Source organism: Marmota flaviventris, chromosome 15 (assembly GCF_047511675.1).
Source record: "Marmota flaviventris isolate mMarFla1 chromosome 15, mMarFla1.hap1, whole genome shotgun sequence".
NCBI classification, from domain to species: Eukaryota; Metazoa; Chordata; class Mammalia; order Rodentia; family Sciuridae; genus Marmota; species Marmota flaviventris.
Window position 1 is genome coordinate 58,535,805 of NC_092512.1, and position 25,157 is coordinate 58,560,961.

At 41.2% G+C, this 25,157-nt stretch overlaps 1 protein-coding gene across 1 annotated transcript in view; it reads left to right on the forward strand.

The window, feature by feature from the left end:
- The first annotated feature begins 2,820 nt into the window (after positions 1-2,820).
- The window catches only part of Jph1 (junctophilin 1), a 77,184-nt gene continuing 54,847 nt past the window's right edge, over positions 2,821-25,157 (forward strand). Inside the window, exons 1-2 of the mRNA XM_027949422.2 lie at positions 2,821-3,199; positions 8,344-9,103. Of these exons, the coding sequence (XP_027805223.2) occupies positions 2,821-3,199; positions 8,344-9,103 (1,139 nt within the window). The remainder of the gene's footprint in view (positions 3,200-8,343; positions 9,104-25,157) is intronic.

The window sequence follows — 25,157 nt, forward strand, 5'->3', positions numbered from 1 at the left end:
GTTATTCCACCGCCTTCTCTCTGCTACACAGTCATTCTCAACGCTTCCTCTTCCTAGTTCTCATTGCCAATCTTCTACAAGCATTGACATGGAACCTGAACACTAGGATTAACGAATACATCTTTGTGACAGGGGAAACTTCACCTGTGGTGGTAGCAGGTGAAATGGAAGCATGGCTTATATGGTTACTTTGCCAAAAATTGTTCAGGATACCAAAACTTTCTTTCATGAAGAAAGTCAATGGCAGAGTCAGGTTAGAATTGAAATTTAATAGCACATACGCAGTGGAAAGTTCTCACTTTTTAATTAACGTTCCTTTCATGGGAAGAAACCAATGAATGATCAGGTCCATTTTCCTACTGAAATCTCCGTGCTCTACCCAGATGCATGTGCCATGCCATTCTTTGCCCTTCTACCACAAATGGACAAGTTATCCATTTCAGAAGCCAGAAACCTGCTCTATGCCATGTATGCCAGAAGAATTCTCATTTCTGTGAGAACTATAGAGAACCTACTAACACACATGAGTGGGGCCAAAAGCAAACAGGCAAAAAGCAAAAAGGGCAAAAGCTACTGTGAAGAAAGCCCCTTCAAAAAGGGGAGGAAAAAGATATATTAGCTTGAGCAACCACGCTGTTTCTCCTATCAAACAGAACCTCAGAATAGATGGGAATGTGTCCAGCTCCCAATTCTGGTATATCCCATAACAGAGAAATAAAATTATGGCTCAGCTGCAAAGCTCTGGGCCCTCTTTTTCCCAGTGGCCTAAATCAATCCCCAGTCCAGGACAAGATGCTGAGCGAGATGCCTAATTATTTCAGGCCACTAGGGTAAGCACTATTCCTGGCAACTCTGCGGGCAGCGCCATGGATGAGGGTTTCTAATTCTCTTTGGTGATTTGGCTCAGTGTAAACTGAGATTTTTCTTTCAGTCTTTCAGACAGATAAGCAGGGAAGATCAGCTCCAGTCCTAAGAGAGACCCAATCAAGGTCAATTTCAGTTCCTTTTCTGTGCAGGAAAGTCTACTTTTGCCCTGCTGCCTTCCCGACACCTGTCCTTACATTTTTTATCTGCTTATCAAATACCTAGTGAGAGGTAATTGGCAGACTGTGTTCTGGTCCTCCGCCAAAGGCCTCTCAGTCTAAGGAATAACTAGAGTTGCCTGCAAGGCAGTTTTCCTGAGAGGCCAACCTAAGACCCTTGGCTGTGAATCTGAGTATTTTAAGGGTGAGATTGAGACCAGTGTCTCCTTAAAAGAGGCAATACTGACTGCTTCAACTTGTCCAGTACCAAATCCCTAATTCTTGGCTGGGCACTGCTCTCACAGTATACCCAGTTATTACCTAACATAAAAAAAAGCAAATCTAGTTATTTCTATTCAGAAAATAATGAAACCATTTTAAAAGTTTAAGGGCTGGAGGGGCAGCTCATTGGTAAAGCATTGCCTCATATACATGAGGCCCTGGAGTTCCCGCCCTACCCCCTACACACACTCACACCTCAAACACGTACACACACAAAGTTTAGAAGAGGTATCTAAAGTGAATTCAACAAGGCAGTGTTGTAGCTGGAAAGTGGATCAGCTGACACCTGTCCCTAGTTTTGTAGGTCACAGCCTCTTTGTTAGTTTAGAGCACTGTTTTACTTACCGTTCATCCTTGAAAACTTCTATTTACTTTCTTAAATCGAGCATACCAGTGGAGACGTGTCAAGTGTACATTTCAGGCACATATACAATACATACAGACTGAGTCTTCTGCCTGTTGGGTACACAGCTCCAGGATCAAGGATTTCTAAGGTTGCGAAGAACAACAAATGAGGCATTAAGGTAAGCAGGCTCTAATGGAAAAGAAAGCATCCTGTGCCCCTCCAAAAACAGCTTTAAAACCTCTTCTTCGTTATTACAAATAAAAACTAACCAATTTATCCTGTGCTTTTTCAAACTGCACTGCTCTCCCTCAGTATCTTCATTAAAGAAACGCAAACACATGTGCTTTGAAATGGGTAGGTGTAAAAGAACATTCTGCACAATTATATCTAGGCTGCCTCAGATTTATATCACATGCATACATATATTTGGAGGACATTAATTCACAATGACAGCTGAGCATGACAAATGCAACAGTACACAAGTTGGAATGCTGGAAAAAATGCAACTACAAACCCCATGCAGACAAACACATACAATGAGTTTTCCCTCATCACACACGTGGCCGCACTTACAAGGAGCTTAAGCACAATTGAAAAACCCCAAACACCGGAGGCTCCGGCGCCGCGAGCTGCCCCCACACATGGAGCCGCGCCTTCATCTACAAGCGTGATCGTCGCGCGTCCCCGGGTACACTTGCCCTCCCACCCGCATCCCACTGCGCGAACACACGCGCGCCCGCCCGCCAGGGAAGCGGCGGCTCCCGGGGGCTGGGGGCAGGGCCCGTGGGGCGGGATCGCCGCGGGGCCGGGCCTCTGCGCCTGGGGAGGGGACGGGGGACGGGGGGCGGGCGCGGGGCGGCGCCCGGCTCACGTGGGCGGGCGGGAGCAGCTGAAGGTCCGCTCGGGAGCCTGGGCTGTCCTCTCGCGCGCGGCGCTGGCCGGGGCGGCGGCGGAGGAGGAGGAGGAGGAGGAGAAAGGCGGCGGTGGCGGCGGCGAAAGAGGAGGGGAGGACGGGGGCGGCATCGGACTGGAGCCGAGCGGCGGCGCGAGCTGCCCGGGGCGCAGTCGTGAGCTCGCCCGCCGGGCCCCCACCCCCCAGCTACACCCTGCCGTGCCTAGCTCTGCCCGCGTCCGTGCCCCCGCGGGGAGCGCGCCGGGGCTGCCCCCCGAATGACGGGCGGAAGGTTCGACTTCGACGATGGCGGCACCTACTGCGGCGGCTGGGAGGAGGGCAAGGCGCACGGGCATGGCATCTGCACGGGGCCCAAGGGCCAGGGCGAGTACTCGGGCTCCTGGTCGCACGGCTTCGAGGTGGTCGGAGGCTACACCTGGCCCAGCGGCAACACCTACCAGGGCTACTGGGCTCAGGGCAAGCGGCACGGGCTGGGGGTGGAAACGAAGGGCAAGTGGATGTACCGGGGGGAGTGGTCACATGGTTTCAAGGGGCGCTACGGGGTCCGGCAGAGCCTGTGCACCCCCGCTCGCTACGAGGGTACCTGGAGTAACGGGCTGCAGGACGGGTACGGCGTGGAGACCTACGGGGACGGAGGTGAGCGGCGTCGCGGGCGGCTCAGCTGCTCCGCGAGACGGTGCGGTGGGCATTGCCCAGGCTGCGGGGAAGCGGGGAGGACGCGAAGCGCACATGTCCAGAAACCCGCCAAAACACCTGGGGAAGCCTCCCACCCACTTCCCGCGCCCTTCCTCCCCCGGGAGGGTGCGTTGGGATGGGACTGGTGCGTGAGGGTTTAGTCTGACCCCGTTCTTGAAGCGGGCGATGTGTCCACACCCGGGGGAGTGAGGCGTGAATATACCTGGCCGGCGCCAGCGCTGCACTGCCACCAGGAGGGAGCGCCGCCCGGGAGGGTTGGGCTGGAGAGAGGACGCTGTCACTTGAGCCCGTCTCATTACGTTCCTGATCCCTCCCTCTCCCGGCCGGGTTTGAAATCACCACTCCCGTGGAGTTAGAGCGAACGCCCTGAGCTTGTGAGGCTGCAGGTCTGTGCTGACGGCTCCTCGGATTGGTTTCACGTGGAGTCTCGTATTTCGCATTTGGTCCTCTAGTAGCCTAAAGATAGAAGCCAGAACCCCATAACTAGGATGTTGGGGAATTGAACCTTATTTAGGGTGCATTTGGAAACGTCCTGATCATGGGAGCAGAGAGGCCACCTGATACAGGTGGGATTCAAGGGGTGTGTGTTTTTCTTTCTAGTTTTCTTTTGCTTCCTTAAAGTGCTGGTTTTCGATCAAAAGAATAGTAATCTTTGCAGACCATTGGACAAATTAATGGGAAAATATTTTAGAAATGGGCAGTGAAGTTTCCATTTTAAAAAAATTGAAAGATGTGTTCCTATAGCTGCAAAGTTAGCAACAATTTTGCTTCTGAGAATGTCATTACTGAAAACTGATTTGCATTAAGGTGTTGACCTAAACAGTATTCCTGACTGTGAACCAAAATCACCTTATTTTAATATTTAACAATATTTGGGAAAGAAATTTTGTATACAGTAGGACAGAAGTTCCTTTTTTAAATTGGGAAAAGTATACATATTGAAACAGGTGTCAAAAGTTGAATTTGTATGCAAAACTGAGAAAGATGAATGTCATGCATTCGCAAGGTACACTTTCTGATAATAAACATGATCATATTTAATTGAAAAGGATTGTGTGGAGGCGATCACCTTTTGGAATTAAGCCGCTCAGAGTTAAAGGATATTAAAGGGATCCAATTAAAAGTTTCTCCAGCCCACTGCAACCCCAGTTATGCTATTGCTTATATAAAAGCTTATACAATTTGTACACTTCACTTACTCAGAATACTTGGGCCGTGTTTCAAATGCAAAACAGCAGAATGGTAGGATTGGCTAAAAAGGACATCTTTTCATCCTACAGTATAAATAAAAGATATGGTTCTCATGGATTTTAAAAAAAAACTTTAATACTTTTCTATGGGCTGTATGAGTCCTGAATTCCATAGTAGTTAATCGGGGGCCCTTAAATGTTCTCAATGGACATAACATGCCTTGGTTGACAGCTCTATATTTGTTAATTTGTGACTAGATTTTTATTGGAAGCCCTAGCTCTACTACGTAACTAAATTCCATGCTCAAAAGTGGAATGCCAAATTTACTTTTTAAAAGTGGACATTATTTTATAACCCTTTTAGAAGACTGTGAATAGTTCTCTCACTTCAGTTTTAGGTTAAAAATAGTCTCCTTTTTAACTTACTAGTTATTAAACAAAATCTCTTGGTTTAGAGTATTCATTATACCTGGTGATCAAAATATATATAGCACAGTAAAATCTATCTATGTATGTGTTGTAGAAACCCAAATAAGTCTTCAGAATGACTTTATGAATAATCTGTCTTCTGTTTATTAACTCAACCTTAAAATTTGGTATTGCCATAGTACTGTAGTTTTCTACCAAAAACCCCCAAATCCTAATGTGCTACAAATAGAAATTTAAAAAAAAAAACCTTAAAAAATCACTTTTGAATGTCAACACTCTGCTGTTGACTGTTTTTTCCCTCAGATGTCACTTCATTAGAAAAATCCTTTAATAATAAAATAGTCTAAATGGAAGTATATTGCTATAACTTATTTTTGGTCAAAGTAAGAATTATCACTTTCCCTATTCTTCTAAAGATAAGTTATTTTTGCCTCCATTCTATGTACCACCACATATTCATTCCTGTACACCTCCTTATAGATTTAGGGGAAATTTAATTCCATGTATTTTGTGGTAACATTGAACTAAAGGTTAAGAAGGAAGTAATGATTCCATCTGAAAGTTATCAATTTATTAGTGATTTGTGTGTGAAGTATTGCTGAACTAGAAACCCCTTGAGTGTTAATTAAGAATAAATTAGCAGCATACTCCAGAAATCCAAATCTAAGGTACATGGAATTTTTTGTGCATATTCTGATCTACTGTACTGTTTTTTCACCTGTCATAAAACTATTGAAAATATTTAGGAATACCCGTTATTTTGTTAACTATCTTTGTAGCATATAAACTTAAGTTTGGCAAGGAGCAGTCCAAATTTGACTGAATTTCATTCTGAACTGGATGCTTTCCACTACAAGAGTGTGCAGTTAAAACAGCTAGATCTAAAAAATCAGTTCCAAAGTGAACACAATTTAAAACAAAACCTATAAAAATAATTTTTATGCCTGTGAAATTTGCATCTCTATTTTAGGAATCAAGAGAAACTAATTACAACTTTATTTGAGCAGCAGGAAGAAATTGGAACCCACCTGCTTTATAAAGAAATAGGCCCTTTTTTTCTAGGTTCATTGACTAAACTAAACCTATTTTAAATTTCAGATGAACTACTTGCAGTTTGACTGTAAAATGGTTTCTAGCAATGCCATGGAGGAATTCTGTCATACTGTGACTTTTACAAAATAGGGGGGGGATTGTGGCCAATGCTGCTATTCCTGCCCCCTCCCTATTGGACAGTTAAGCAGAGATTTAAACTTTCTAATTATTGCTCTTGCTTTAAACAGCCTGGATTTTCAAGCAATACTTCTTTAGAAATTCCATATACTGATCTTATTTTGGAGATACTAACTTGAGGAAACTAGCTATTAATTTTCCATCAATGTTAAACATTTACCAAGATGATTATGTTTTAAGAAGTGTAAATATGTATTGATATCAAATAATATTTTTATAAACTGTCCTGGCAAAACAAACATCATGTAGAAAAGTTAAAAGAATATTATTACAGCAATTTTAAATATTAAAATAAGGTGGTTTGTTTTACTAAACATATATCAGATTATATAACTTTTATTCTAGAATTTAGATTTTATCTATATAGGCAAAGTCAAAGTTGAACTTTTCCTAATAATTCAGTTCCCTTTCCTGTTGTGGCAGTGTTTGATGATTGCAAATATTCAGTAGGAAGCTTCTAACCCTAAAATGTTATTATACAACTATCCTTTGGAGTTTATCCTTTTGAGAAAGCTATGGCTCACCCATCCCTTTAGAAGTTCATAGATGTCAGGTTAAGAGCACATCTATGAAGAATATAATATTCACAGTACCAGACCCACTTAGTATTCCATTGTTGCTCTACTGTTGTCTGTTTATATGATGGAAATATGTCAGAATGGTCAGAAAGTGAAGGTAGTCTTGGAATTGGCATCATTACAGTTTTAGCTTTTACGTGCAATGAAATAATCAGCCTTTGTTTACACAAATCAATATCATTATTGCTCAGTATATTAAAAATAAATGTATCCCATCTATTAGAAACCAGTGCATGGTAATATAAAATGCAAAGGGCAAGATAAAAATCTCCATACTCAGACAGAATAAGGTGCAGACAGACCATAATCAGGATTTATTTTCTGACATCATAAATTGTCATGATTAACATAGAAGTAATTACATTTAAAAATTCCAGATAGCTGCTTTTGGGGATACTATAGTGTAAAATTTTGCTTTGTTTAAAGAAAATGGGCTTGACATTGAAAAGGGAATTCTAAATTCCTTAATTTAACCTTCATTTCCTCAAAAAATTATTTAAAAACCTGTACCAAGTTATTTAGACATTTGTACTTATTTAGTAGAAAAACACTTCAGATTATTCTCTCTCTGAAAAAGCGAACACTATTCATTGAAAAACTGATCTGGTACTAACAGTTTTAATGGATACTCTCAAGTACATCTTTTCTCAAAATAGGTTTCCTCTGGCCTTATCTCAGTTTTTCCAGTGCTAATGAGAGTATTCTTTTCAGCCACCATAGCTGTATAGTCATCAAACATCCAGCTTCCACAGGACACATAAGCCAGAATTTGGGGATTTCGTGATCCTTTTTGAAGTAATTTCTTCCCTCAAGATGTTTCCAGTCTGTAATGTGATTTACACTGTACTGGTAAAGGCTGGGTAAATCTATAAAGAGAAGGCCAGGAGAAACAGGTTTAGCAAGTAATATGGTACAAAACTTCATCTTTTCACTTGAAGGGCAAAATGTTAAGCAAATTGCTCATTTTTTTCCCATGATGGTTCGCTATATTCAGGATGGATATTGTATTTGTCAAGTCACTCAGCTCAGAAAGGTTCACCCAAATCCAAATTGTATATTTTATATATTAAATGGTTTTCCCTAACTTAAAAATAAGATGCTGAGTGTGACAGAAAATCTAAGACCATTCATTTGACAACCCATGTCCCAGGCATTCAGATCACTGCTAGTCATTTTAAGCCTTTGTGCTTGTTGGAATATTATACTAACATAGACCTAAGTCATTTTTAGAAATTTTCAGCTAAATTAATCAATTAGAATAAGATTTACAAATAGTTCATTTCATCTTCTGTTGCACTGCCTTCCTAAGGAATTTTTGATATATTAATTTCAAAGAGAAAAAGTTGTTTCCTAATGTTTGCTCTGTTTGTATTAGAAGGGAATGGTTTTCACTCAGAAAAATTTAATGAAATTTAGAATAAAAAATTATCCGACTTTTAGAAAAATCCTATACAGTTGAAGTCATAAGGCCAAAATTGCAGGGCCGAAATTTAAAAGTGGATGAAAAGTATATCCTAGGGTAGACTTGGAAGTGTGTCCTATTTGACCTTGGGCCTACCTGCCCTGTGCTCTGAGTTATCCCAGTAGTCCCAGTGCTCACAGGTGTCGCACCCATGTACCCCTGACTCATGCTGTGCTTTCTTGCGATCTCTCCAAGGTACCTACCAGGGCCAGTGGGCTGGAGGCATGCGGCACGGCTACGGTGTGCGCCAGAGTGTGCCCTATGGCATGGCCACGGTGATCCGCTCGCCCCTGCGCACCTCGCTGGCCTCCCTGCGCAGCGAGCAGAGCAATGGCAGCGTGCTCCACGACGCTGCGGCTGCAGCTGACAGCCCGGCAGGCACCCGCGGAGGCTTCGTGCTCAACTTCCACGCTGATGCCGAGCTTGGAGGCAAGAAAAAGGGCGGCCTCTTCCGCAGGGGCTCCCTTCTCGGAAGCATGAAACTTCGCAAGTCGGAGTCCAAGTCTTCCATCTCCAGCAAGCGGAGCTCCGTCCGCAGCGACGCAGCCATGAGCAGAATTAGTTCCAGCGATGCCAACTCCACCATCAGCTTTGGCGACGTCGATTGTGATTTTTGCCCCGTGGAAGACCACGTGGACGCCACCACCACTGAAACCTACATGGGCGAGTGGAAGAACGACAAGCGCAATGGTTTCGGCATCAGCGAGCGCTCCAACGGCATGAAGTATGAAGGCGAGTGGGCAAATAACAAGAGGCATGGATATGGCTGTACCGTGTTCCCTGATGGCTCCAAAGAAGAGGGAAAATACAAAAATAATATTCTGGTCCGTGGAATAAGGAAGCAGCTTATACCAATAAGAAATACAAAAACTAGGGAGAAGGTGGACAGAGCAATAGAAGGCGCGCAAAGGGCAGCCGCCATGGCGAGAACCAAAGTGGAAATTGCGAATTCAAGGTATGTAAGTGCAAGGTGGGTGGTTTTGCTGAGTCGGGTCAGTCAAAATATTTTGTCTGTTAATCTGCTGGTGACATCACAAATAGGTTTCTTCACTTGCCAAAAATGAGCCCAGTAGAATAAAAGTCAGAGATGATGTACTCGTGCTCTTCTGAAAATTTACATCACCAAAAAATGTTGAAGATTCATCATACTCCCTTTCCTGTTCTAACTTATTTAACAGCACGATGGTGTTCATTCAGACCCTATGCACCTCTTCCTGAGTCCAGGAAGTTACCTTTTTAAAGAACAAACCTCTGAAATACTGCTACAGAGAGCTCTGTTTTGTGTGCCATAGAGACAATCTCTCTCTGCATAGAAATATACCCAGTATTAATGTGTACCTTTATTCTAATGTTTGAGTTGAACAGATGTACAGCTCCCTCTGTAAAATTATCATGAATTCAAATTGTATTGAAGTCTTATAGGTGAAATTGGTTTTAAGAAAGCCACAAAGATCTAGATATGGCAAAAGTAGAAAGTTAAGATAAGATCTAGTGTGTGTAGTTTTAAACAACAGAGCTCCTCTGTATGAGAAAGTCAAAGAGACTGAGGCTTTTAAGAATGTCCACATTCTGTGCAGGAAAGATTAGATCATTGGTATATTAAAAGGAAAGGGGTCCAGGGAACTTGACATGGACAGATGGGACACTCACTGTGCCAAGGTTGGAAGAAAAAGCAGTAGAGAAGGGCTGGAGTGGGAGAATAAGGGTGAATAATAGATTGATAATGGGGCAGTAGGGTCAGGAGAACTTTGTACTTGAAGTTTACCATTAAAATCTAGTTTTGGGGATTCAGCAAGAGGGCTGGAGGGATATGTTGGGAATAAAATTTTATTAGGTATGAGTATCATAGGTTAGACAAAAAGAAAGGAAAAAAGTTGGTTATATGTGGAGATTTTGATGCATATTTAGGTAGATACCTACTGGCTGTAGTTTTGTGTGACTTGAAGCATCAGTTTGGCATAGAATGTTAAAAATTCTGTTTCTGTCTCAGTAGTAACTCTTCCACCTCTTTTTGAAACTGCAAAGTATTAGCATGTCTTCAACTTTTTATTCTTAGCATTGAGTTAATGGACACCTCCCCCTTTTCAATTGAACCTTATGAAATTTCTGATATCTTAACTTTTTGATGTATGAAAAATGGGCAGTTTTATATGATTCAACTTAATACTTCTGGACTTATAGAGAGTTTGTTGTTGCTGCTGCTGTTTTATTTTTAATGCTATCTTAGGGCCACTATTTACTTCTGAGCATCCCAAACACTAATTGGAAAGTGAAAGAGGCCATCTTTTTTTTTTTTTTTTTTTTTGCATTATTTTTAGATAGATATTATGTTGACAGTCCTCAAGGTTTTCCTCTTCATCCCAAACTGAATCCTATTTTAAAGTGAATGTTTCCTGTTCACCAAGACAAACTTTCATGAAGGATTTTTTTCCATCTTCCCCACAGAGCATTTTTTATAAAAACTACCTTTTTTAGTTGTAGATGGACACAATATCTTTATTTTTTATTTGTTTGTTTTTATGTGATGCTGAGGATCGAACCCATGAGAAGCAACTGCTCTACCACTGAGCCAGAATCCCATCCCGAACATCTTTTATTGTAGATCATGGTTCTCTCTGGTCAGCAAGTCTACTTTCAGTTTACTTGTCAGCTGGGTTACTTGGCACATCTAATCTTGCTGGTTTCCCTGGCCCTCAGCTAATTTTCAGAGCAACTTTATACCTTTTGCTAGGCCCAAGCCTCTAATTTTAAATGCATTCCTGGATTCTTCCATTTTTTTTTTTTTTCAACATTACAACCTAGTGTATACTAAAGGCAAGTTCATTCTTGACAGATGATAAACCGGTACAGACAATCTAGCAAATGACTTATTATTGGCTTTTATGACTAGTTTAAATTGGAGGAAACTACATGATACAAGGGGGCTACTTGTGATGCAGAGATGATCTTTGATTATGTTAGTCTCATGAAAACCTATTTACCCAATTTCTATTCACATTCTCTCTTTTGAAAGACTTTTAAGGGTAGCATCATATACTTTGAGAGTACTATATTTTATAGTTATAACCTGGAGAACTTTAGCCTAAAAATCTTATACTTTCAGACAGCTAACTACTACAGATTTCACTTAACTATTTAAAAAACACTCAACTCATCATGCTAAATGCAATAAACCAGCCATGGAAGGACAAATACTGCATGATCCCACTTACATGAGGTATCCAAAATGGTCAAACTCAGAAACTGAATACAGCAGTAGTTGTCACGGAGTGGAGGGGAGGGAAATGGGGAGTTATTGCTGATTAATAGAAAGTTAGTTATGCAAGTTGAATAATTCTAGAGATCTGCCATACATCACTGTGCCCGTAGTTAACAGTACCAGATTGTGCACTTAAAATTTGGTGAGGGCAGGTCTCATGTTAAGTGTTACCCCAATTTAAAAAAATACTGCTATTTGGGTGACATAATAGAAAGATTAAAAATAGAAACATTCAACTAAACTTTTATATTTTACTTATTTCAATTTTTTAGACCTTTTCAGATTTATTGCTATAATTACTACTTCAGATATAGAGTTTTGCAACTTGTTTTTGGAGAGGGTAGCTGAAGGACTAACATTCCCCATGTATTAGCTCTTGAGTTTAGAATTCTACTGTCTTTTAAAAAAAGTTTTTTTAAAAAAAATGGAAGATTTTCTTAAGGTTTTAGAGATTGCTGCCTGGAAGGAGGAACTTCTAGCTATGTTATTAATAACTGGCTCTTTATAATGCCAAAGTATTTGCAAAGTCCTTCCTGGTCCTTCTGCAGTTGCTATTACTGTTGAGTTTTGGGTCCGCCCCCCCCCCCCCCCCCAGTGCTGGGATGGAATCCAGTGCCTCGTTCATGCTAGGAACACACTTTATCATTGAATTCCACTGCCAGTCCAATATTTTTGCTTTTAAAAACATTGAAAAATTAAGAACATAAAATGATGGGTTGTCCTGTCCCCAGCCCGGCCCAATCATGTCAGAATAAGAACTAAAAACTAAGACTTCTGGAGCTTACTGCTATGGAAATCACTAGTTCACCAGTAGCAATACAGGAAGATGACCACTTAATAGTTAACAGCCATTCAGTTTGTCCACCCAGATTGTATTGATCTTGATTCTGTTATTTCTTATGTGTTAGAGGCTTTTGTTTGTTTCTTACATCCCAGAAAATATGTCTGCCTTTGTACCTTTACCCCATGTTATCTTACCCCATTTTATCTTAAGCAGAAGATAAAAGTTGACTTTTAGGGACAATAATTGTAGCCTTTAACAGTGTTCCCTAAGGGAGATAGGAGAGATAGAACCAACCACCTTTGGGATCTATAGACTTTGCTTTGTTTCTGTGAAGGGAGAGGGAGTGCTGTTTGTCCCAGTCAACACTTAGGAGGTAGGAGGCTTGTTTCTGCAGTATTGTTGTGCACCCTGCATAATTCTCATGATCATGGAATATGGGCATGACATAATGGTGGGTAGAAGACATCACACAGTAGATGTAGACTCTAGGTACTTTACTAGCGAGTCAAAACTGGAGGAATGTTCATAACTTGCTGAGTCCTAGAAATTTTCTTTAGGTTTCTGCTGCAATGCAAAAAGTACTGTGTTAATGAGATTTAACCAAAAAATTTTCCCCTTTTGTCTTGGTTGAGAGTAAAAATCACTACCCTTAACTAAGAAAAATCTCAACATTGTTTTTAAAGAAATGTTCAAGAGGTGGTAGAGCAACTTGGAATATATTGAGAATTAAGCATGCCTGGCTTTTACTGAAGCTGCTCCATGCCAGTAGCTGACACGCCAACTCTCCGCCTGTAATGCCACCTGTCCTGTTTTGTAGAAGCGCACACTACCCTGGGGGACTTTAGGACAGGGAGAGCCAGCACCCACACCCAGGCCTCTCAGTCTTTCCTTCATCCACATTTACCCAGACTGTTTAGTTGGACCCTTTTGAATCACTGGAATTCTGTTTAGAGCATTGTAACTAAAATGAGTCCCCTGATACTTTCTAGAAAATATAATGGGCAGACTGTGTTTTGGTAGAGAAGACTGAAAGCCCCTAATCTCCAATCTGGAAGAGTCATGAAATCTTGTCTAATCCAAGGACTTTAATTTCCAAGGCAGAGACTGATCGCTCCAGTTTCGTGTGGTTCCTTAGGTGTTCAGTGGCTGTTTCATCAGCTCTTACCTGCAGTAATTCCTTGCTGTCCCTGTCATTTCAGTCACATTTTTCATCTGGTTATTGTTGACTCCCATCAACTTTTTTAAAAAAGATGTTTTAAAGAAGTTACAGCTGCTTGAGTAAGATGATTAAAGGAAGAACTTTAAGGGAAGGCATTTGATTAAGAGAGCAAATGAGAAGTGACCCTTGGGGAACTGCACTTCTGTGGAAATGAGTATGGACTGGGGTGTAGCTCAGTGGTAGGGCACTTGCCCAATATGTGCAGGGCCCTGGGTTTCATCCCCAGCACTGTGAACAAACAGGGAAAGAAATGAGATGATTTGATCATTTAGGAAGGGGTATAGTCAGAAGCAGAGCTTTGTGTGCTCTGAGCCTTGGGGGAAGTAGTTGCCATGCTAGAGGATAGAAGATACACAGGGAGAGTGATGGGAGACAGCTGCCTAAAGCAATCAAGAACCCCAAGTGTTGGCTTATGCTAGCAGGCCATATCAGACCTGTGAGAAGAAACCAGAAGGTGGGAGGTTAGAAAGGTAGTTAGAACTACTCCATTCTGCCCACCTTACCTGACAGTTTCACTCAAGCTAGAGGAGCTCACTGGTGCATAGCTGGCTGATCTCCCAGAATTCCCCTGAAGGGTCAGTAAGTGCGACAGGCCCACCAATCATGTGGGACTGTGCTGCTGCTGTCACCAACCTCTCTCCGACCATTAGTGCCACTTCAGGTGATAACAGTGGCACCTAGACAGGTCATGACCTAGACAGGTCATGTTAGGAAGGAGACTGTTCTCCCTGCTGCCCAGCCTCAGCCCCAACCATAGGACATTGTCACAGGTGTGGCTGGATGAGGCATGGAAGCAGCTGGATAGAATGTGAAGGGCCTCCAGTCTGGGTGAGCTTGCTACTCCATCTGTCCTTAGAACTAGAGGTTGGATTCCATGTTTGCCAGTTTTAGACTTAAAAATAAAAATGATACATGCTCTTCCTGTAGGATTTAAAAAAAAAAAAAAACTCTTTCCCATACTTTCTATTTAAAAGATACAGTTCCATGCCACACTCCCCTCAAAGTGACTCAGCTGTGCCAGCTTTCTCTACCCGGGGAGGAGAGTTGATGCTCAGTCCTTCCCTCTACATGGTCAACTCCACAGTCCTCATTCAGATTTAGGTATAAAGTCTTTTCCTCACAGGTTCCTGGACCCCACATCCTCCCATTCCACTTCCATCCTCTAGATTTAAATCCCCCCAGTTACTCTAAATTACTATTGCACATCAGTGCATTTGTTGAATATCTCTTGCCACACTGGATTGGGAAAGATGGACTGATCCCAAAGGAGAGTTTGCTCCCTTTTGTGTCTTCATCATGAGCTTAGATTAGGGACATAGGTAAGTGCTCTAGTAAATATTTGATGAATGAAGAATTAACTTCTTACCACTTAGGGTATGAGTGCTCCTTCTAATTTGATTTTCCTGAGCATTTATGAACTACAGTTTGAAGTAAGGAAACTTAGCCCCCAATAATTCATACTAATAGTCCAGAAAGTGCAGAAATTGCAAAAGTGTGGGTCTTAATACCCTTTCAACTTCATTATTATCATTATAAGGCATGGCCAGGCAATAGAGCTTCAAGTTAAGCCAAACTTTTCTAAATTCTTCACAGGTATTGAGCTGATCGGTGGTACATATGAATGTTTCTCTTAAGACATGGCAACTCCAGGGAGTCAACTTATCCTAACTCTAATAATATCGTTTCATCCCGTATACATTTGACATCATGACAGTATATACTAAGTCAGGAAATGGGAGTTTATTGTCTTCTAAAACTCAGTCTGCTGAATATTCAGCTGTCCTTATTACTTTTGAAAATTTTTCTTGTCCTGCCATTTTGGGTCGGGGAGGGGAACATTGTTCTTAAGTTCAAATAATATGATGTCAGTTTAATACATCAGGTTGGGTGGGGTAGATAGAACAGTCCTGTGCAAGATTGCTTGACTTGATTCACACCTCACTCGTTAGTAATTTAAACCCAAAGTCAGCCATGAGTCAGTATATGTTATGGATCCAAATTAAACTGAATACTATTGATTTTTAGGGAAAGATTCATTCTTTGCCAAGTTATTATGAAAGGACAGGACTTTAAAATTTTTAATTTCTATTGCACAGAAGGATACCCTTTCTCTTTCACAAATCAAAATTAATCATTTACATGATTAATCGTTTCTCTTCTGTAATATTAGTGGTCATATTTCTAAAAATCAACCTTAAATTACCTTTTCCATGGCTTTTTTGTTTTGTTTTTGACTGGGGCTCTGATTAATTTTTAGTTAGCACAATGATTTTTGTAGGAAGATGAATTCCTTCTAATGCCTTGTAACTTATTTTGTGAGGAGACTGTTTGACAGGTCAAGTTACAGGAATTTACAGCTAAAAAGAGCTGGGGTTGTAGCTCAGTGGTAGAGAGCTTGCCTGGCACGTGTGAGGCACTGGGTTGATCCTCAGCACCACATAAAAATAAATAAATAAAATGAAGGTACTGTGTCCATCTACAACCCCCTCCCCCAAATATTAAAAATAAAAAAAGATCATTACGTAATTATTTTCTTTAGTGGTGATGCCTGTCTTATTCCATATCTGCACCTTGGCTGCCCAACCCCATTCCCACCTATTATAACCAGCACTTCTCTGAACAAGTTCCAGAGGTTTGGTTAAAACCCTCATCTGAGGCTCACAAAAGTTACTGGAAGCAGAGGCTAATATTCACCTTGCCTTCACCGTAGGATGGTTTTGAAGATTGAATGAAAGAGAATGTCACAGGGCTTTGTAAATGATCAATTAGTGAATTCAGTTAATGTCCAGGGAAGTATTTCAATCCTAATAGTACCATTTTCAAAAGTAAAAGTTGGTAGAAGACCAAGAAGCCAGAGTGGGATGGAGGTAAAATGGAGTGAGGAAGAAAAGGGAAGGAAGAGAAGACTTGGGAGGCAGCGGTAAGCAAAAGGAAAGGGATGAAACCCATCAAGCCCACCACCTGAGCATAGATGTGAGTACATATCAAGATTTGCTGGGAAGGGCTGAGGGGTGATTGCACAGAGTGTACTTAGCATGCACATGACTCTGGGTTCCATCTCTAGCACCAAGTTCTGTGTGGAGTCAATGTTTTTTTTTTTTTTTTTGTCAACAGGCAATCATCCAGCTATCTATATATGTATACATATAATGGTTTTCTGTTTTTTTTAATTGATATCAGGAATTAAACCCAGGGATGCTTAACCACTGAGCCATATTTCAAGCCCTTTTTTATATTTTATTTAAAGAAAGGGTCTCCCTGAGTTGCTTAGGGCCTTGCTAAATTGCTGAAACTGTCTTTGAACTCGTGATCCTCCTGTTACAGCCTCCTGAGACACTGGGATTATAGGCATATGCCACTGAACCCAGCCAGTTACATATTTTTAAAGACCGAAAAGAAATGGCATATGTATTTCTATTGAATTATGCTGGGCTACTATTCTGAAGACAATATAGGATAATAAGAAAATATTTTTACCTTCATATTGTTTAAGTATGTTTCTGTAGGTCATTATGGTCCTTTTATGCATATTATAATTTTTTATTGTACAGTAAAGATTTAAATGCATGTTTCTCCTCTTTACCAAAGAATTCCTGTCTCCAAGGGGAGAAAGCATGGAGCCTGATCTAACTTCCATGCTGTTTAAAGAAACAAATTCTTCTCTATCCAGGACACAGGAGCAGGCACCAAGGATTCTCTATGGATGTTCAGAGAGAGCAGCTGGAACCTAAAAGATGACCTCCCAGGGGGCAGCTCTGTCCTGCCCCCAAGGAAGGCCTAGGCTTGGATGCAGTAGTACTAGGAGGTGTAAAGGAGACATGGAGCTCCAGTGGGAGCACCCCTCTTTCAGCTCTGCAGTTACATCACCTGGAGTTTAACAGGCCATTACGCACAACATGGGAACACATTGTGTTAGGAGAACTTGGTAAAACCTTCTTCGGGTATCTTGCTTCTGAAGATCTTTCTTTTAAAACCTCTTGCCCCAGCCCCCCACCCCCACAAGTCCAGGCTCATTCACAAACTCAGAGGCATTGAGGTGGGCATGCATTTCCATGACTAATAAGTAGGTTCAATTGAATACAAATTTAATGAGAATTAGTTGCAGGCCATAATGAATGGAAAGATCACACAGTAATCCAGACTTTTAGGTTATTAAAAACATGAATTTTAAAACTCAAGTCTTGTAGGCATGTCTCTCTATTTTTATTACTGAACAAGGAAGGCCAGGCAGGAGAAGATGCTTTTTTGTGCCATGAATGGGATATGAGATAATATTTAATTATGCAGAAATCTACTTAGTGAAAACTGGCTGGGAAGACTAGAGAAAAAAAACAAACCAAAAACCCAGGATGATGGCAAGCGAGGTTTGGGGGACACATATTGACCTTATTTTAACTCTTAGAGTTTGCTTAGATAGTTCAAATTTAAACAGATTCCATCTCATTTAGCTCTGAAATATAACACTGTCCTGGTGGTATAAGTTTGAAGAATTGAAGCAGCAGATTCTTTTTAGTATAGCTTCATCTGTAACAGAAAACACCCTACTATTATGTTTTCTGGAAAGTCCCCCAAATTGGGACAGCATTCATATTCTGGATTTCAGCTTTGACTGGAGAACTCTGTTTGGGGCAAGTGGTAGAGTTGGTGTACACAGCTCACAGAGCTGGGAGGCTGTTCCTAGCAGCAGCTGCCAGGCAGCCGAAGCACCCTGCTCACAACTTTCCATTATGGATTAAGCTGACTTTGCCAATCTCACTTTACTCAAGACACCAGACTGGACGCTTGCAAGACTTAGTGCCTTGCAAATCTTTGAGATGCTTTTCTTATTATAGATGAAATATGAACATTGTGTTTAGGAACAGGGTCCAACAAATGCCAAAGGTATTTATGTAAGTCATTCAGCTTTAGTACAAGAGCCTCCTGAGAATAAAATCAAATCAGCTTTTCATAATTTTGCCCTTCTATTTTAATTGGTGTTTCATATTTATTTGTATAATATGCTAAATGAAAAATAAGCTTCTTTCTCAGAAATTTAATATGTAAGGAATCAAAATTGCCTTCAAAACAGTGTAACACTTTGAAGTCAATCTTCTTAGAATTTCCATGTGGCCAAAAGAAACTTATTTAAGCCAACTAAAATATATTTATTCACTTTCTAGCAAAACAATAGATTTTATGCCAAACAATCAACAAATAACTTTTGTTGTACTTTTTGCTAATTTTTAAAAACTTCTAAAGAAGGTAAACCTTTTGGCAGATTTTACTCTGTCAAGTTTTGGTCTCAGTTGCTTGGGTCTGGAAGTTCCTATCTGTTTAACTTTTTACATAGATGTGGGATATTTTCAAATTTGATTTTTGAATTTTGAGATTTAATGTATTTTCTTGCATTAGGGGAATGGTTAATCAGAACATGTTGAGGAGATACACCACAGAAACCAGAAATCTAGGGTTTGGGGGTAAGAATGGAGATGTATCAGGTGATGGAGTGTTACCTACCCTCCCACCAACCCTGGTGACTCGTTTCCATCCTCACTCCTGCTTGGCCCAGTGATTTGAAAATCATTTGAGCTGTGGATGGATTTTCTCGTTGTATTAACAGATTGTCATGTAAATGTAAAATCATGATTAAGACCTAGTTCTTTTCCTTCATGGAGTCTGGTTAGGCAGATTTTAAAAAGCAGTTACCTATCAGATAATTGGCATGTTGCTGTGAGCTTAGGTAGCACATAGCAGGGGCTTAATCATAGTCTGGGGCTGGAGGCAGGATTCTGCAGGCAGCATCCAGCCTGGCAACCACAGGATGTTTTTTTCCAGAAGACACAGGAGGGTGCAAAGGACAATAGTCCTTATATATTTGAGGGCATGGCAAAATGTGGAATGTCTTTGAAAAAGGGAATGGTAGCTGTGGGGGGTGGGGAGGTCTGAGAGATTAATAATAACGGAAAGACCACTGTGGCTGCAGGTAGCAGAGGGATTAGAGAAGGTAAGGGGCAGTAAAACTGGAGACAGATGAAGTAGTCAGCTAGTAACTAGTAATCTGGGTAAGAGCCCACAGGTTGAGCTAAGCAGTGGCAGTGGGGATTGAAAGAAGCAAATGCATGGATGAGAGCCCCCCCACCCCTGCAGACCCACTAGGACTCACCAGGTACTTGAGTAGGTGTGGGAAGAGTCAGAGTGACTCCTGAGCTCCTGGCTTGGCCAGCTGGATGGATGGTGGCCCTGTTTGACTCAGACAGGAAACTTGTGTTTAGGGAGAAAGATGAATTTGGATTTTTCACTTCTTAAACTTTGAAATGCAATCCCAAATGATAACAGAGAACATGGGCCTCGGACTGTGAGAAATTAGCACTGGACTTGTGATCTGCCATAGGGTTCAGTTCAGATCCCAACTCTAAGGAACAAAGATGTTTAGGGGACTTACAGAGGAAGGGGAATCCTGTGTGTGTGATACTAGACACAACTCTTTTTAAGAGGTACAGGTCAGCAGCTCTCGCCTTAAATGAGTAGGAATCCATTGCCTGATGACAGTGCAATTCAGGTATCAAAATTTCTGTTCCTGAATTTAAAAAATGATGCTTTCTAAGATTTCTGACCAGGGAAACTACCCAGTGAGCAAGATCTGTTGGATTATTTTTCCCCCCTTGGCAACATCCTGGAACAAAATACCACTCTCACAAATTATTATGCTAAAGAAACATCATTTGGCAAACATTTATTTAGTGCCAGCTCTGTCCAGACATGGCACCAGGCCCCGGGAATACAGAGATTAATAAGAAACCTGCCATTAAAAGCAAATACCCAGCTCAGTTTGTGGTGGTCTTACACAGCTGGCAGATGCTGCAGGGCTACAGGTTGGAGGGACCTCCACCCCAGGAGGCAGCCCTGGCAAGCTCATCACAGACACTTCTCTAGGATCTCTGCACAAGCATCACTCTCTGTCAACAATGTCCTCACTCCAGGCCAGCTCACTTTGTCTAACTTCTCTTAGTTGTGATTATGTTTAAGGTCCGTAGCAGGCTCAATGACGCAATCTCAGAAAATGTCTCTTCAAATAAGCGATCTTGCCCCTGATAATAGGAACACTTTGAACAGGAAATACATAAAATGTCTACAAATTTCATAATGCAAAAGGGAAAGTGACTAGTGGTTTCTTTTTAAAAGTTTAGAGAATCAAATGATTCCTGCATAGAGTCTGTAGAAATGTGATTAGGTGTGATAGAGGAATCCTGTTAGCAATATTTCGATCCAGAGACATCAAAGTGGTTTGGTAGTGAATTAATTTTTTTGGCAGTGTTTCCAGATAAAGAAGTCATGTAGACATTGCTCAACATTTTCCTAAGGGCATCATACGCTAGTACCTGTGCCCTTCCCATTTTGGTCTGAGGACACTGAGTTGGGTGAAACCTTTGGGCCACGTAGACAGCCAACAGCTCTTGAGTGGTTATCTGGTGCCTGGATTTGTGGTGTGACCTTGACATCTATTATCTCCTCTAATCTCCATCACGACCCTGTGAGTCTGTAGGAAATTAATGGCTCCAGTCTGAGTCTCAGGCAGCATAACCGGCTTTTCATCTCTGGGTTTAGAGAATTGGGTTAGGAATGTTTTCTTGAACCCATGTACTTTTCTTCAGTTCATAAAGGTCAAGCTGTCAGGGAATGGCATTATTTAGTCACAAACTTCGATTTACCACTGTGCCATTGAAAAGATGTTATTCTTCAACTGCCACAAAATTTGCAGGCCAAGCATGAACAGATAATGTCAGTATAATAGAGTAAATCCTAAGAAAAAAAAATGCTATGCAAATGCAAAAGAGGAAGGAACCCCGAAGGCACATGGGGCTTAATGGAATGAGGCTGAGCTTGAGCCGTGAAGAGGAGGGGAGATTAGGCCGGAAGCAAATGGCAGGGATGTTACAGAAGGAAGGAAGCATCAGAGCAGAGATACAATGAAATGAAAGTGTATGTACAGCCTAAGTTCCTGCAAGCAGATGGGCCTGGAAGAACAACTGTTTCTCTAGGGCAAGCGGTGCCCTCTAGGATGGACACCATTTATCCACCCGTGGCGATCACAAGGAGTGCTCAAAAGTTCCTGCTCTTGGGGCTGGAGCTGTAGCTCAGTGGCAGAGCGCTTGCCTAGCATGTGGGAGGCACTGGGTTCAATTCTCAGTACCGCACATAAGAATAAATAAAACGAAGGTCCATCAACAACTAAAAAATATTAAAAAAAAAAAAAAGTTCCTGCTTTTCTATCCAGTATCGAATTTAACATTTCTTAGGATGAGGCCCAGAAATTTTCATTTTACAAGCTTCCCAGAGTGTATTCTCAGACACACTGAGGTTTGGTAGGTAGGGACTGGGACATGATAAGCAACAAGATCTAGATTTGGAAGCTGCATTTTTGACTGTTGGCTTTAGGAAGTCTTCAAAGGGATTTGAACAAGGAGCTATCTGCCTTTGAGATGGGTGGTCTGATGTCTTCATGGAGAAGGCATTCAGGGGGCCCAACACTGGAGGCCTGGTCTGGGGAGGAGATTTTGGTAAAGATTCCAGTCAAGGGCAGGAGCCATGGGATAAAATTAGCAGGACTTGGTGTACCGGAAATAGTGGGTGAGGAGAAGAAGCAAGTGTAAGATGTTGTGTGTTGCCCACGAGGTTAACAGAAAGGTTCATTCATTCCCAGAATATGGATGATTTATTTCAAACATATAAAGCAACCCTTCTTTGTGAGTCTCAATCAATAAAATGGATGCAAGAAGTGGGAAACTTTTCCAAATTATTACAGAAAACCTGAGCCTGGGATCTCATTACTGTGTGAATTTTCCCTCTTCTGCCTGTTTTTGGACCTGACTTTACATACCAATACCAACGATGTTTCTTATAGAAATTACTCAGGAAACAGTGAGATATCACTGACATTTTCACTTTTCCAACTCCACATTTGTCCTCGGTCAGAGGATTGGTGGATTGAAAGGGAAACATTCCTACGGTGTAAACCATTAGGAATGAAAGTATAATTAGGAAGATCAAAATTAAAAACTTTTTAGAAGTACCCAGGATCATTACATGGATGCTGATCATTCTTTTGTTCATCTCAGAAGTATTATCAAATACACACTTTATACCATGCTGGATCCAAAGGACAAAAGAGGAGTGTGGGCCTGACCCCATCACTGGCTTAGAGCCGGACTGAGATAACACATACAGACAGGAAGTAGTTAAAAAAATAGTGCAAAAACAATTCAGCCAGCAGTGTTGAATACAGCCCTGCTCGTTCCATGAAGGTTTCAGGACAGTTTATGTAAATGTCATAATGGTTGGGCTTAGAGGAATTAAAAATGATTAATTGGCTTATTCGTCAAGCAGTTCCAATGACTGTTTTTAATTTGGCCTCATATCCTGGTAATGTTTTCTTTTCCCCTCATATTACCGTATGAACTAGAGATTAAAAGAATTTTAAAAGTTATCCTTCTTACTCTTCACTAGTTCACAATAACTTTCAGCCCATTGGAATTCTTGAAATCTGATTAGCAAACAGACAGTTGCTAATGTTTAATTCCACAAATTAAAATAAGGGTAAGAAAAGAATATGTAAATAGGGTTTTTCTTTTTCTTTTTTTTTTTTTTGCCCTAGAATCTTCAGTGATGTGTTATTTTTGCAGTGTCAAAGTTACTAAACGTTATTGCATTTGAAAGTTTAAATTGTAGTTGCCATATTGGTCACAGTTACAGAGCCGCCACTGCATTCCGTGCCCAATAATAAGATCTTTAAAGATGCTTCAAGGGAAACAGAAGGCATAAGCCAACAAAGAAAATGGGCCTCCCACTCCCCACAGTGTTCACGTAAACACGTGAGTGTATGTGTGAGCACATGCTGGCCTTTAAGAAGCAATGAGTTACAACCAAAGGCAGGAAAATTAGATGGCATGAATAAAGGAGATCTGATATAATCTGCACATTGGGTGCCAGGTAGAGTTGGTCTGGAGTGACTTGAATTTGATCAGTGAGCAATGTTTTCAAAGGAGGCTGAGACATGATTGGCAGAGTGAGTGGAGGTATTGCCAGGTGGGGGAGGATAGTGTGTCTCATGACTGAACAACTGGAGGAGAAGGAAGCCCACTCTGGCAGTAAAGACCACCAGTGCTCCTTGTCTGTGGGCAGTGCCATTCCAGAGTCTGCTGGAGTAGGTCTGATCCGGGCCTTATTGACCTCTTGACATTCTGTGTTGATGTTCCTGCATGACTCTTGTCTTGTAGTTCTAGTGACCACAAGGATGTTTTCCCTATGTAGACAACTTCCTCTTGTCTTCATCCTACCACTAGGAAAAATGCAATCCAGAAAATTCATAAACTGATGGAGAGCAGTAGTGGTGTTACTCCAAAAATTCCTGAAAATTAGTGTTTCTGGTAGCAAAGAATTTAAAAGAAGAAGAAAGAAAAAAAAAAAAACAGGAAAGTAGGAGGCTGGAGACGCTGAATACAACCCTGCTGTCATATTTAGACTCTGGAGCTTCATCCTCTGAGGAGTCTTAGTCACAAATGTTAGTACAAAAAGTGTACTCAAAAACTCTTCTGAATTCTGCACCACCCTATCAGGTGTATAATCCAGGAGGCCCAGTGTTTCGCATTGTTGTGGTGTAGAGCACAGCTGGGTCACGGCAAGAGCAGAGGACAATTAGATATGAGGTGCCTGACTATGAAAGACTCTTAAAAGCACTAATCAGGTATTATGCAACATACAAATGGAAACCATCTCCGAGTTCCGAGGAAGTTAGTAACATGAGCAAAACAACATCTGAGGAGGGTGATCTTAGCTGCTGTGCACACAGCAGATTGTAAGCCACAGAAGTTGGGGACAGGGAAGAAGACATCAAGGACATGAATAAATCAATCCAGGCAAAGAAAACTAGACCCTTGAACTTTATAAAGGGAAAATCATTTCAAATGCAGCTGGTTGTGTACGAGGCAGCTAGAACTCTAAAGATACTAGTACAGTTAGCTAAAAGTCGAGACACTTAGGGGAAGACAAGAAGGAATCTTGGAGTGCTCGGGCATTCAAGGTGGAATAAGATACATGAGTCTCATGTTTGGAGCCATAGATCCTTGAATGTTTAAGGACTTCCTGAGGAAATGAAAAAAATCAAAGATTGACATTTATCATAAATAGTTGTTAAGAAGGGGCCTAGGGAAGAGAGATCTCTAAGGAGAAAGCAGGGATCATTTTATAGTAAGATACCAAACAAAGTTTGATTGTGGTTTGAAATGTAATGTATCAGCATAATTCCATCATCTAAAATCTAATCAAATTAATGAAAACATAATCAATATAGTAGTTTTCACACTAACTAGTCCACTGTGATGTTATCATGAGCTTTAGCTAACTCTTCACACTGCTAGTTGTCTTTGACTCAGTCTGTATAAAAGGATGAAATTAATACCTGTGACTTTCTTTGCCTCACAAAAGGCATTTTTCATTTTTTATTAGTTCTTTGTGTGCAAAACACAACAAAAGGATAAGCGCGTGCCTTGTGTAAAAAGATATTTGTCTTACCAGTTAGAGTGTGAAAACTTGCTGCAGCTAATGTAGCTCCAAACCCTCTCCTCCAGGGCTGTGCCCTGGGAGGACATTGCCAGACAGTTTAACTACACACATGAAGAAGGTAGGATGAAGAGTGAGTTAGGAGTTTGCAAAGAACACTGTGAGTTCAGAGTAGGAACAAAACCAAGGGGAGCTGAGGGCCTGTTTTTTGT